General features: G+C 38.2%; 1 protein-coding gene across 3 annotated transcripts in view; it reads left to right on the forward strand.

Moving 5' to 3' along the window:
- The window catches only part of USH1C (USH1 protein network component harmonin), a 48,457-nt gene extending 35,543 nt beyond the window's left edge, over positions 1-12,914 (forward strand). For 2 of the 3 annotated variants that reach the window (XM_030484146.1, XM_030484147.1), the window contains exons 16-21: positions 6,913-6,954; positions 7,235-7,288; positions 7,428-7,527; positions 8,941-9,050; positions 9,745-9,800; positions 11,601-12,914. In XM_030484146.1, the coding sequence (XP_030340006.1) occupies positions 6,913-6,954; positions 7,235-7,288; positions 7,428-7,527; positions 8,941-9,050; positions 9,745-9,800; positions 11,601-11,613 (375 nt within the window). In that variant the 3' untranslated portion in view covers positions 11,614-12,914. Of the gene's footprint in view, positions 1-3,017; positions 3,081-6,912; positions 6,955-7,234; positions 7,289-7,427; positions 7,528-8,940; positions 9,051-9,744; positions 9,801-10,731; positions 11,116-11,600 lie in introns of those variants that run through there. The other variant, XM_030484149.1, reaches the window with a different exon arrangement.
- Positions 12,915-13,433: the final 519 nt, after the last annotated feature.

A 13,433-nucleotide genomic window follows, 5' to 3' on the forward strand; every position in this document is an offset into this window, starting at 1 on the left:
AAATATTTTAGGTTCCAACCATGTAGTTTCTTCAGGGATTGTGGTATATGATGGAAGGTGAACATGCTTACTGTAGAAAGCAAGGAGGGGAAAACAAAAGAGAGTGAGCAAGACAGAAATACTGCTTTCGCAGGTGATAACTCCCATGTGAGAGCCCTGAAAATTCATCTGAAATAGCTGGTGAACCAATAAGTAGTATTTATTCCTGAGGGACATCATGACTTACGCTGTTATAATTAAGAGTTGTGTGTCTGTTACATGCATGTGTGCAGACATCCGTGCTTATATGAGCAAGGCAATGTATTGCAGTATGTGTGCTAAGTGACGGGGGAAAAAAATCACATTTGCATTTCTTTTAATTAAAAGCCTGTGCTATATCTGACAATAAATTATGTGCATAATAAGAATTATAACTTTATTTCATGTCGAAGGAATGGTTTTTGTTTGTCTGGAGGTGGGGTGGGGGTGTAGGGGGGGTGTCCTTATAGAATCATAGAATCATAGAATCGTAAGGGTTGGAAAGGACCTCAAGATCATCTAGTTCCAACCCCCCTGCTGTGGGCAGGGACACCTTGCCCTAAACCACATGGTCCAAGGCTCTGTCCAACCTGGCCTTGAACACCACCAGGGATGGAGCATCCACAACCTCCCTGGGCAACCCATTCCAGTGCTTCACCACCCTCACTGTAAAGAACTTCTTCCTTATATCTAATCTAAACTTCCCCTGTTTAAGTTTGAACCCATTACCCCTCGTCCTACCACTACAGTCCCTAAGGAAGAGTCCCCCCCCAGCATCCTTGTAGACCCCCTTCAGATACTGGGATGCTGCTGTGAGGTCTCCACGCAGCCTTCTCTTCTCCAGGCTGAACAGCCCCAGCTCTCTCAGCCTGTCTTCATACGGGAGGTGCTCCAGCCCTCTTATCATCCTCGTGGCCCTCCTCTGGACTCGCTCCAACAGCTCCATGTCCTTTTTATGTTGAGGACATGGAGCTGTTGAGCATGTTGAGTTCTTCCTTGTTAAAGACTGTCCCAGCTTCTCTTAACAAAGGGAAGTATCACGAAAGGCAAAGTATCTACCCTGCTTTTTGTCTTGCTAGATTTCACACACCTTATGGAACTCCAGTCTTTGTATCTTAGTATGACATAATGCACATAATTTCTTCTACCTTGTTTTTTATCTGAATTTAGCTGTCCTGAGTACCAAACTCTAGAAACTCATCTTGCATTTACTTGAACCAAGCATCTAATCAAGTGAGCTGTACTTGAGCAATTCACTAGTAAAGATGAAAAGCATTAACATAAGAATAAAATAAACATTCAAGAATAGGTAAACCATTCCTATTATCTGGCAGGTAGTTAATTGGGCCAGATAACAGAAGTCTCTATTGTGATGTAAGTCTTCATATTAATTGAATTCAGATCAGAATTTCCAAGTCTTTTAACAGTTCATGAAATTTAAATTGTTCACTTATAAATAGGGAAATGATGGGTATTAACTCTCAAATGTGGCCTTGAATGCTGAGAGCTGCTCTGGGTCAAAGTCAGCATGAAATGTTTGTCTCTGCTGTGCTAGAGTGAATTGGAATATACTCATGGCAAAGTTAATTAAATTTTGGCTCAGAGAACAGGAGAGGATTGTTATGATTTAGTGGTGGGGTTTTCAGAGATGCAAAACCAGCATGAACATTAGTCTCTGCTCTCCCAACTATCACCAACATCCTGTTGTGTTAGAAAGCTTTGCTGCACTTGCTGCACTAAAGATTTTTCCTCCCTCACTCCTTTGTGGTTGGATGCAGCATTTCTAAAAGGAAGAATAAGTATTTAAACTTTCCTCTAATTTGCAAAATTTGAAGCTTGATTCTCTAGGACTGCAGTCAAGGAACCTGAGACAAATGCTTAGATACTATATGGGAAGATGTGCGATGACTGGAAGTTTCAGTTACTATTTGCCATAGCTATACTAAAACCATCTGTAAGTGGCTAGAGAGGGGCTGAAGAGTTTTGTGGAAAATCTTGCCATACAGGCCCCAAAACTCCTTGAAGACAAAAACTCAGTCTCCATATTAATTAAATGGAGACCACAAATCTTTTGTTAACTCAGCAATAGATACATTTTTCCAAGTAATGGTACAACTATAGGACACTGATAGAATCAGTAGTGAAACTGATATGTGGTCATTTGGTTTAAAGCAAATGCAGTTTGGAAATGTAAATACCAAGTCAGTCTGTAGAAAGCTGTTCCTGTTTTAGAAGACTTAAATACATTGCCTAATTTGATGCAGAGTTTTGAGTGGAGGCTGGAGATGTGTGAGAAGTGTTTTCTTTTTGTAGCATAATAAGAGGTTCTATATTTTAGTGATTTAAGTGATTCCAAACTAGAGCGTACCATTTTGTTAATGCACTGGAAGTGAAAGAAAAATAGAATCAATATGGGTTTCAAATCCAACACAATTAAAATAAAATCCAGCAGTTTTTAGTCAATATTGTGAAATTACTTGTAGCTATCCAAACTGAAACAAGACCACTGAGAAATAAGTCAGTTAAATTCAGGAGAAATCATTCTTTAAGTAGAATGAACCTGTATTAGTGATTGGTATTTAGACAATTAATGCTTTCAGGATGAGCCCAAATACACTTATCTTTACTTTCAGTTTATCAACTTCATGAAGAATTTAGTAATGAAAATGAGCTTTCAGTAAAGGAAGTCCATGGTAGGAGAGCAAATCTTAAGTGTATATTTATCATGACTTTTCAATATTTTGGGAATTACTTGTCTAGCATTTTGACCATGTTTGTTATTTGGGGTTTGTTTTTTTTTCTAATTATTTTTTTCACAAATCATGGAGAAGAGACCCCAGTACTGTTCTGCAGAAATGACAGATAAACGGAGTCATGGAAAATATTTTTTAAGAAATCGTGTGCTATGGGAAAAAAAAAAGTGAAATTATTTGTGAGTAGGTGATACTTATTTACAGCAAAAGTTAATGTCTGGTTTGGCAATTTTCTTTATTTTGCAGCCACAAGAGATGTTTAAAAGGATGGTGGTTTACAATTCATCATTTAGATCTAACAAAAAACAAGTAAAATAACGTTTTTCATGTTTTGTGTGGTACTTCTTGTTTTGACTGATCATAGATTTAAACCTTTCCTTTCTAATCCTGTTGCTTAGTTTCTAAAACAGAGGATGCAGTGCAGCCCTAATGCATGAAAACTCATAGTCTTTGTAAACTTTCAGTGTGTGCCTGCTAGTCTAGACAGATAAAGAATGAAAGGATAGTAAATCCTTCAGTTTGAACCATCTGTAACTATGTGTACAGTTAGTGCAGTCTTTAAGATAGTTGAACAGTGATAACTGATCTGAGAATGGCAAATTATTTTTTTTTTTACATATATATTCCTAAGGTTTCCTTGTTTCTTTTAGTCTCCAGTTGCAATGCTTTCAGTAATAAAATATTTTCTTAGTTTGACAAATAGAGCTATTAACATAGTTACTAGTAGGACAACAAAGGAACTGGTGGTGGAAAGCACTTACTTATATAGCCTTTCTATAATATATAGGATTTTTCTGCTGTATTACTACTTTTATTGCTTTCCTCTGTCATATGGATGAAATTTTCATCTCGTCCTCTTTATTTGCCTGGTGGTTCAGTAGATGGTCCCTTGAAGAAGTGAACTTTGTGCTTAATTTCTCTGCTGCTGTTAAATGTGCCAGTTTCTGTACAAAACACCTTTATTACTGCAAGCTAAGTTAGATGCATTGCCATGTTATATGAAAGTGTTGGAAAAAAGTTGTGAGCTCAGAGTATGAGCTTATGAATAGCAAAGCAGTAAGATTAATACTGTATTTTTTCCTTCTTTTGATCAGCTTCAATTTAGATCTAGAAGGAAACGCTTGAATTGACTGAGATAAATCAAACTTTAGGATTGTTCAGTTGCTACTGAATGTATGTTCTGTAGTATTATATCAGTTGTGTTCTCAGCAAATGTGTGTTTTGGAAAATTTTATATTTGGTCACAGGTTTCTTTCTCCATTCTTCTCTGTTTATTTCAGTCAGGTCTCAATTGCTATTGACTGCTGATGCTGGAAATTTCAGTGAGCAGTAGCATTGACTTAGGTGCTTGTGTTTTGTTTTGGGGTTGTGTTTTGTTTTGGTTTTTCTTAAGTAGTAGCTCTACCTTTCATCTAGAAGTCCAGATGGGTAGTTGTTTTGGTGTGCAATCAAATGTTTCATTGTTCCAGATTCTACTTGTGTTCAGTCTTAGGAATGTTTCTGTAAGTCAAGAAAGGATTTGAATGGTCTTGACCTATTTCACCTGGATGTCCCAAGTAGGGGGAGGATAGGCTTAGCACTGTGGTTTCCACTCAGTGTTGCTTTTCCCTGCTTAGGTATGGATTGCACACTCTTAGAATTTGTGATGCCCATTTCTGGGAAGACTTTTTACAGTTCAACGGATGTCTTCATTGTGTCTTAGCTGTATGCGTACATTATTGGATGTTGATCATATCACTTCTTTGCTTGCAGGTTTTTTGTTGTGGGGTTTAGTGTGGTTTTTGTTGGTTGTTTCTTTTGGGTTTTGGGTGGGGGTTTTTTCTGTCCTGTTTAAAAATTACTTTCCCAGGAAAACTTTCTTTAAGACCAACATCTGTTTTTCATGAGGGTGACCTGGGACAAAGAGTTCACTGACTTCTTTTAGATTACATAATAAATTATTGACTTGGCCAAAATTGGAGTTCTTTCCTCTAAGTTGCTTGCTCCAAGACCATAGATGTCTACTTCAGCCATGATTCCAAAGGGTAATACAAATTCAGCTATTCAGGCTGATAGGTTTGTTTAGGTAGCTATCATTGTACAATGTTTCTTGTGCAGTTTTAGTTGAACTATTAATACACTTTGTAAATGAATGAATGATTGTGGGTTTTCCCCCAAGACGAAATTCTATGCTTGCTGAAGTTTGTGATCAGATTCCCATTTATTTAGTTCCTCAAAGTTAGCAGTTAAGAAATGTAATACAACCTGTAATTTAAATGCTAAATAAGGTGTCTTGTGTTCCTATTCCCCAAATATGTTTTTAATGCATATATCCCTACCAAAAAAACAAACCAAACAACAACAACAAAAAAACCCCACAACCAAAACCACAACCCTTAACCCCCACCACCAAGAAAAGAAAAAAAAAAAAAAGGCAGTACAAACCCACTTATGGCAATAAGCAAAAGTTCTGCAGTTGTGCCCTGAAGATTAGCTTTCTGGAGCCTGGGGAGACAGTCATGCTTCAACCCTTCCAAATGTTTCTTCTGTCTCAGAAGAAACATGGAACAAGGACACGATTTGCTTTAGTTGGTCTTCTGATCTCAGGGAAAAGGTGAAGAGAGAGGCAGCCTGCAGGAAAGCAAAGGTTCATGCTGAACTGTTTGGTATGCCTGTGTGTAATGACTGCCAGTCCACACAAGAGCCATCAGCACCACTGTTGCATGGTTTGTGTAAGCGTGGTTAGACGAATAGACAGCACTGTTGTACATTTGGGGCTCTGCTAATGCAGGCCTGAGTAGCAGTGCCCCTGACTTTGTCAGAGGCAGTGGCAGTAAGAATGAGATCTGGTCCCAGAGGATCATTCCCAGTCATGTCAAAATGGCAACTGAGAGAGATGACAAAGATGGTAACAGAAGGAGGCATTACTGTTTTCTGCTGCAACTTTGTCATTTAACAGCCAGCCCGTAAAAGTACCAGGGAACCTTAAGCTGTGAATTTGATTTGCAAGGGGAAAAAGGCTTAGCTGAATATGAGAGTGGAACAGTCTTTGTCATCAGATGGATCCAGTAGAAAAGAGGGCAATAATGAATATATCAAGCTTGATCATGGACTGAACCACTGGTCTGCATCAGATATTGGCTTGCCTCCTGTGTGAGCAAATGGTTGTGTGGTTCTGTGTTGTTCCCATGTCCCCAGGTTATTGCAGCTTGAAGCCACAAGAGTTACAGAGCATTTAGGTGCCTCAGTAAAGATTTCTGTTAAGTCCTGAAGTCCTCAGTGCAGAGCTCTTATACATCTCCAGCATCACCCATACAATCTCATCTGGTAACTACTAATCCTCCTCAAGAAATAACCATTTCTTGAGGAGGATTAGACTCAAACACCACTGAGTCCTGAGTACTGACTCAGGAACTCTCACCTGTGCAGAAAAGGTAACTCGTGCTTTTTCCCTGCAGTGTTGGTCTGACAAGGCTAATGCATTAAGTTTTGAAAGTTTTAAGAAAGCATGGGTCCTCTCAAAGCTCAAATGCTTAAATCTTGCTCTACCTAACTGCGATATTGTCTTCCCCATTGCAGACACTCCCTGCCAAAACCTTTTAAGTCCTCTACAGACCATATGAAAACAAAATTACTTCTTGTCCTGCATTTGCTTGTGATATGGAATGAACTCCCTGAAACTCCATGGAAAGGAGGAAAGAAGGGAGTTGGAAGAGGATCCTACAACCCAGACGGTGTGAAGTAGTGTTGCTGACAGGCGAATTGGAGCCTATCACTTCCACCTGTATTGTAGTACCCAACATGGTGACAGTCCCAAGAAACGTTGCTCAGAGTGTGTGGCAGAACATACCTGTCCATGGTGCTTTCAAGATTTGCTTCTGTTCTGTCAGTTGTAGAAAGGAACTGTGGAGCTAAAAGAGTGGTAAACTACTCCTTGAAACTGCTCCATAGTATGACCAGCTCAAACTGCTGATCTGTTGTAAGGTTTTGAAATGTCTTCTGACTGTCAGGATGGACTGTTTGCTGCCTTTCTGTGCTTTTCTCCGTTTACTGTCATCTTTCATAGCTATACGTTCTCTCACTAATGAATAAAATGGAGTTTGTGTGTTAAGGGTGTGATGAGCCTGATGGTTCTTACAGTTAAGTATTGTTTTATTCTCAGGGCTTCCAGAAATATTTGGAAGATTTTGATCCATATTCAATGGTAAGGAGAGAATTCAACTATGTCTCGCTGTTTAATGTGAAATACACTGGAGAAAATACATCCTTGATTTTGAGGGTTGGGAGGGGTAAGATTCTTGCTTGTTGGTTTGCCAAGGCTTGTGTATCTGTCTTTTCTGGCCATGTTGAAAAGGAGCTATCTTACTGGAGATGATGATCTGGCGTTTTCATCTTCTGCTAACACTATTCTCCCATAAACTACATTTATCAGCCTGTTTTGTGTTTCCAAGGTTGAAATGGCTAATCGTTATGTCTTTTCATAGTTTACCCCAGAGCAGATTATGGGAAAAGATGTACGGCTGTTACGAATTAAAAAGGTAAATATTATTTGATGTTTAAAGGGTTCATGTAAGCATTTCATGTACAGTACCATTTACTGAGAAGAAGGAAAGATTAAGTTCCTGTTGATGGCAAAAATGAACAGCCTTTTTCTGAACTAAAACTCCTTTTTAATAGGAAGGATCATTAGACCTTGCAGTTGAGGGAGGAATTGATTCTCCAATTGGAAAGATAGTTGTGTCTGCTATCTATGAGGGTGGTGCTGCAGACAAACATGGTGAGTAACAATGGGGAATATGAATGGTTCTGCAAAGTGGCTCCTTACGCTGGCTGAGAGTTGTTGACTGACTTCATAGCTATGTCTGCTACCGAAAGGCGCATTTAGATTGTCCAAGGCAGCCAAGTTCTGTCTCAGCTCTAAGGGCAGCTCCAAGAGTGGCTCATGGTTTGAAGGGTGCTGCTTAAAGTAATAATTATGTAAAATTTATAAATAATGTTTAAGAAGAAATGGTCATTACTACTGTAGTTTTATCATTGCAGAATTTTCATTGATGTGGCCTGAAAATGTAGAGCTGTTCTCTTAATAAGGACTCCCCTTTTTCCAGTCTGATATATTTAAAAGAAAAAAGAACAAAAAAACACCTGATGCACACCTGGTGGTAGTTAAGGAAAGCAGAACATGGTTGTCATTATTTCACAATTTCCAAGCAATGATATTTGTAGTACTGTCATGCGCAAAGTGATTACCTGATCATGGCTACACTACCCTGCTTAATTTTGTTCTTAATGCTACTTTCAATAGTAATCTGTTTTGTAAAACACCTGGCTTTACTCCAAGAATTCCACTAAAGGCCAGAGCCTTATGGCTAACAGCTTAGTTCTCTGGAAGGCACAAGAACACGCATACCAACACATCCAGGCTTTGCTGCTCATGGCCAGTATCTCTCATGTTTTCCTTGAGAACTCTAGCGATGGCCAGGTATATGGATGGGGTAGTGTCTCCTTACATTGTCATTGGTCTTTGCTGACCTTGTCCCAGCCTGCACCTAAGTTCGTATCACCCTTGCTGTGAAAACATCTCAGCCACTTCATCTGTCAAGTACTCTGTTTCTCTTTGGCTCTTCACTGTTGTGAAGGCCTCTTTCAGCTAAGGCTGTCCACTTACCATCTGCATTTCCCCTCTGTAAATCCAGTCCCAATTAGCTGATTGTGCTTCATTACAGATTAGCAAGTCAGAATCAGTTCTAAGGACTAAATGTTACACATGCTTCTGCAAAGGAAAGACAGTCCTGCAAAACCTTGACAAATGCCACTTACCCCTTCAGAACTTTTAAGTAATGGTGCTGTTTTCATAGTAGTAGCAGCCTACAATCAACCTCAGTTTGTAAACCTATATAGAAGGATTACCCAGACAAAAAAATTATTATTAAACTACTGCTATGGAAAAATCTTATTCAACTAGTTTCTTACTGGTCATGATCAATAGGAGATTAGTGTGGCATTTCCGTGCCTAAAAATTCCTTTTGCTTTTGCCTGTAGAAAGCTTTCTTGTTTATGTCAAGTTTTAGTGTAAGCCTTCACATCTAGTGAAGACACTTTTCATTATACTCAGTACTGCATAAATATGGGACAGTGAAGACTCTCAGATTTTTGCTTCCATGTATGTATACCATGTTGGTCTTTTCACCAGGAGGCATAGTGAAAGGGGACGAAATACTAGCTGTAAATGGCAAGATACTAATTGACAGCAGGCTGGCAGAAGCACAGGCAACTCTAGCAAAAGCTTGGAACATGGGTGGGGTAAGTCACCTAGAACACTTCTTCATTCTACCTATAATGCTCATATGAGGTATACTTTTCTTCCATGACTTTGTCACATCACTACAAATGAGGTTGCAGACATCAAAAGTAACAGGTATGACACACTACCAAAGTGAGCTGAAATCTGCAGAAGATACTGGTATATAGCATCTCTAAAAATCATGCATGTAATTTATTATGGAAGTTCGTGGCATTTAGCCACGTGTCAAGACTGTTATTTAAACACATTACGTTCTGAGTGTTTACAGTACATTTATCTGAGGAATCTCTCTTTCATATTGAAAATGACTTGCAAACTGATTGGAATTTTATGATAATAGCTTATCTTTGATTTCTTAATGTACAAGTCACTTAATTACAGTGGGTGTTTTCTCAGCAAGAACTGTGTTCATTGTTAAGATGACCAAGTATAGGATGATTTTTAGAATAATTATTTTTAAAAGTTTGTTGTAAGACCAGGAGATTTTTCTTTAATTTCAGGATATTCAAACAGCTCAATATTGAAGTAGTCTTCCTATGGAAGTCTTTGATAGAGATCTTTCTGCTGCTCCCTGTGGTTTTCCAGAAATAGATTGTCTTCCTGATTCTCTATCTGATATTTCATGGTGGTTCACTAACCACTTCTAAAAGCCATATTAAGCAGCACGTGTTTCACTGTGCATTTCTTTTTCAGGATTGGATTGACTTAGTCATTGCAGCATCACCTCCAAAGGAATATGATGATGAAATGTAAGTGCGTGAACTTACTCTCTCTGGGAATTAAAAGGCTAGTAACAATAGTCTATTTCAAATATTTACTTCTTGTGGGCTACATAACCTTCTGCATCACATGGTTGCTAATTTGATAGTTATAAGTGGCTATCACGCGTTGCAGCAGTGGTTCCCACACTTTTCAAAACGGCAATTCTCAGAATAGGTTGTACATGACCAGACACTCATACTTTTGGTTTAAAGTTTGAGGATTTGGGATTTTGTTGGGGTTTTTTTTATTGTTGTTGTTTGTGAGGTTGTTTGGGTTGTTTGTTGTGGGGTTTTTTTTTTTTTTACTTTTGTTTTTTTGGTTGGTTGTTTTTGTTTTTTCCCATGGGTCTTAATTTGGGGGAACAAATGCCCATAAGCATTCTTCATCACAACCAGACATTTAATTCTGTTTTGTGGGGGATTTTTTGTTTGTTGGTTTTTAATTAGATTGCAATTACTATCCTTGTCTAAGCCAATCTAAGTGTGAAATTTTCAAAAGTACTGATTTGGATGTTTTGGCAATTTGTGAGGTTCACAGTCTTTTTTTTTAAACATAATCAGCATGGGTGTGAAACAGAAGAATCCATAGCTTAAAGAGGTATCAAATTGGTACAACTTGCTTTACTTTAGACAAACAATTTCAAAAGCAAAACCAATGTTTTCTAGCTTGACTGAAGGAGAAGATTTGAAGATATCCTTGCTACCAAGTACAATAGCAGAGACGAGTTTTGTAGTAACTGTTACCTTGGACTCTTATTCCATGTAGAATACCAGAGTATTAGTTGCTGTAAATAAGTATGGTTTTACTGGCTAACATCAACTGAAGTTTGCTGTAAAATTGTGTTTAACACCTATGCATAAAGTAACAAGCAAGGAAGTAACTGTCACTTATTTTTGTTTTCATATCCTGTATATTTAGCCCTACTATTCCCTCATCAACAGTCAGTCCCAACACACAAAAAAGGGTTTTTGAAGGCAGTGCACCCGTGTACAGACAAGGGTATCTCCTGCAGCTGTAGCCACTGCAGTGTTCCCTCACGGTGAATAGCCAGACCTGGGTTAACATGACTGTCCACTGTGAAGCTGCGTTACTCTTTCAGCATGTGCCTGCCTGTGCATTGTATGCCACGCTTGCTTTTGTTCCTGGCATGCTGGAATGTTCTTTGGGCTTTTGCCATGCCTGTCCTGTTAAAATAGAAATATTTAGTTTCTACTTAATAATGTCCCTTAGAAGTCCTCTGCAGAATTGGTTTATCATCTGACGGGCTATAAAATAAATAGGCCCTGCCTAAACACGTAGGATTAATCTGATTTTTTTTTTTTTTTTTTTTAACTTATCTGTGGACTGCTGCTATGGCTTTGTGATTTCATAAGTTTATAAGTAACTACTAATTACTTCCTTGTGAAGGCTTGTCCAAAGAACAAGTTCCTATTTCTATTATATGACAGTGTGCCTGTAAACAAATATTTATGACTGGTTGCTTTTCGCTGAAGTTTGTCTGTGTTAATTTGTCACTATACAGTGGGTTTGTCCCAAAATTATCCTTATGTCACAGTTTACTGTGTATGGTTTGTCTGTACTGTAATTACTGTAAGTACAGTCATAGATCTCTAGAAGAACCAAGGTAGTTTCTTGTTGCATGTGGGTATTTGTGGTCTTCTCAATTATTATTTACAATATGAATCAATTAAGAGCTTTAACTTAGTTATATAAAATTACCAGAAAGACTAAAAATTGCACAACAGCTAAAAGCATCTGTTTCACTATCTCTTCTTTTTTTTCTGCAGGACATTTTTTTGAAGAAGGCTACAGTGGAGAAATGAAGTGTTTCTCCTGCAGAAACCTGCTGCTCTGTAAATTAATAGGAAATGAATAACCACATGAAATGCATCTTTATTTGAAAGAAATGTAAGCAGTCAGACCTGTAAACTGAACTAGGTACTTGAGATTCTCCATGTAATTTGAATAATTTCAAATCATTCTATAGATGTACAGCAAGAAAATGTTGAGACTATTGATAAGGAGTGCCAGTGAGCATAGCTTGGTCTGTGAGAACTCAGTCTGAGTTTTTTGCTATTTTGGGGGGCCAAATTTTGAAAATTGTCTTTCAATTTTCCTGGAAATAGACACCAAAATGACAAACGAAGATAAATCACAGATGTCTGTTCCCACATGCAACACTTGTGATTACATGTTCACAGGCCAGTTTGGGTGTGAAAAGGATTGTATTTTTACTCTGTACATAGTGATTTTCGCTGGAGAACTGGGAATGTAGATAGGTAACTTTTGTCCTCACTTGTCTTCTTGTAGCTCTCTTAATGTCAATTTTTGTTGCTCGGTTGTGAGTTGTTTTGAGTTAAAAATACCTGCTGGTGGAAAAAAATGGTAATACCAGGAGTGCTAGCATATAGGGAATAATTTTGGTGATGCTTATACAGTATAAAGAATCTTCTCTATCAGCTAAGTAAATAGCTAGCAAGTAGTCCAGATAAGATCATTTTGTATAGTCATAGTTATACTACCAAGTAGTCGTATTGGTGGCAAAAATTATTCCTTCATATAGTCATGGGTGGAAAACTCGGGTGTGATTCACAGTCTGCAGATAAGTACTTTGTTCTCAGTGAGGCTATATTCATGACCGAACTGTGCAGAAAGTCACTAAGTGTAATATTTCACTCCTGGTGACTGTCTTCTGTTTAAGTAAATTCCTCAACACCATAAAATCTATACTAATCTGGCCTTGAATAAGCATGCTTACACTTGTAGACTTAGTACTCAACTTATCATTGAGATATGTCCTTAGAAATGTCATTATCTTCCTTCCTTGTATCTGCCAGTTTGCATTGCTTTTCCTTACCAAATTCCCATTGAAGTCTTGCCTTTTGAAGGTTTGGAAACCCTCATTTCTGTAACACAGACAAATAACAACTATGTTCCTGAGAACTCTGTACTTACACAGAGATGATTCCTTATGTTGACTTTCTTCATTTGCAGTATTGTTCCAGTATGCCAATTTATGTTTGGCAAGGCACACATATTAGAATGTTTAAAATTTTCACTCTTAACTAATCCAGAAATAAAATTGCATTTGCCAAGTGGAAGAAGTCTTGTTTCTTCTTTGTCTCTGCGTTTGTACATAATAGTAATAGTTAATCTGCTAAAGTACACAGATTACCAAGTTGATCTTTAATAACAGACCCATTTGCAACAGAATGCCACCCCTGTGCAATTCAAAAGAAAATTCACTCTGCACAGTAGGGAATTGTCACTTGGCTGTGCTGCAGTAATCTTTGACTGAGTTTTTGTGGGCAAATCTGGTCACTTGATATCTGGCAAGCTCTTGGGAGCAGCTGCTCGAGTTTATTTCATTTGTTAGGTCTTTGGGTACATCTAACCAGAGCTGTAGTCTTCATAACCAACAGACTAATCTAAATGCATCAAGATTAGCACCAGAGAGAAAATTGCAGCAGGATGTAGTTCTGCTGCTCTGGTTCCCAGTTGCCTACATACTGCAACCATCTGGACAGCATGACAATGTAGATAGATGAGTGATGCTATCAGATGTTCTCTGAAGGGATGCTCTGATGCTATGTACCAGCAAATACAGAGCCACAGTAATG

Source organism: Strigops habroptila, chromosome 4 (genome assembly GCF_004027225.2).
Source record: "Strigops habroptila isolate Jane chromosome 4, bStrHab1.2.pri, whole genome shotgun sequence".
Classification (NCBI taxonomy): Eukaryota; Metazoa; Chordata; class Aves; order Psittaciformes; family Psittacidae; genus Strigops; species Strigops habroptila.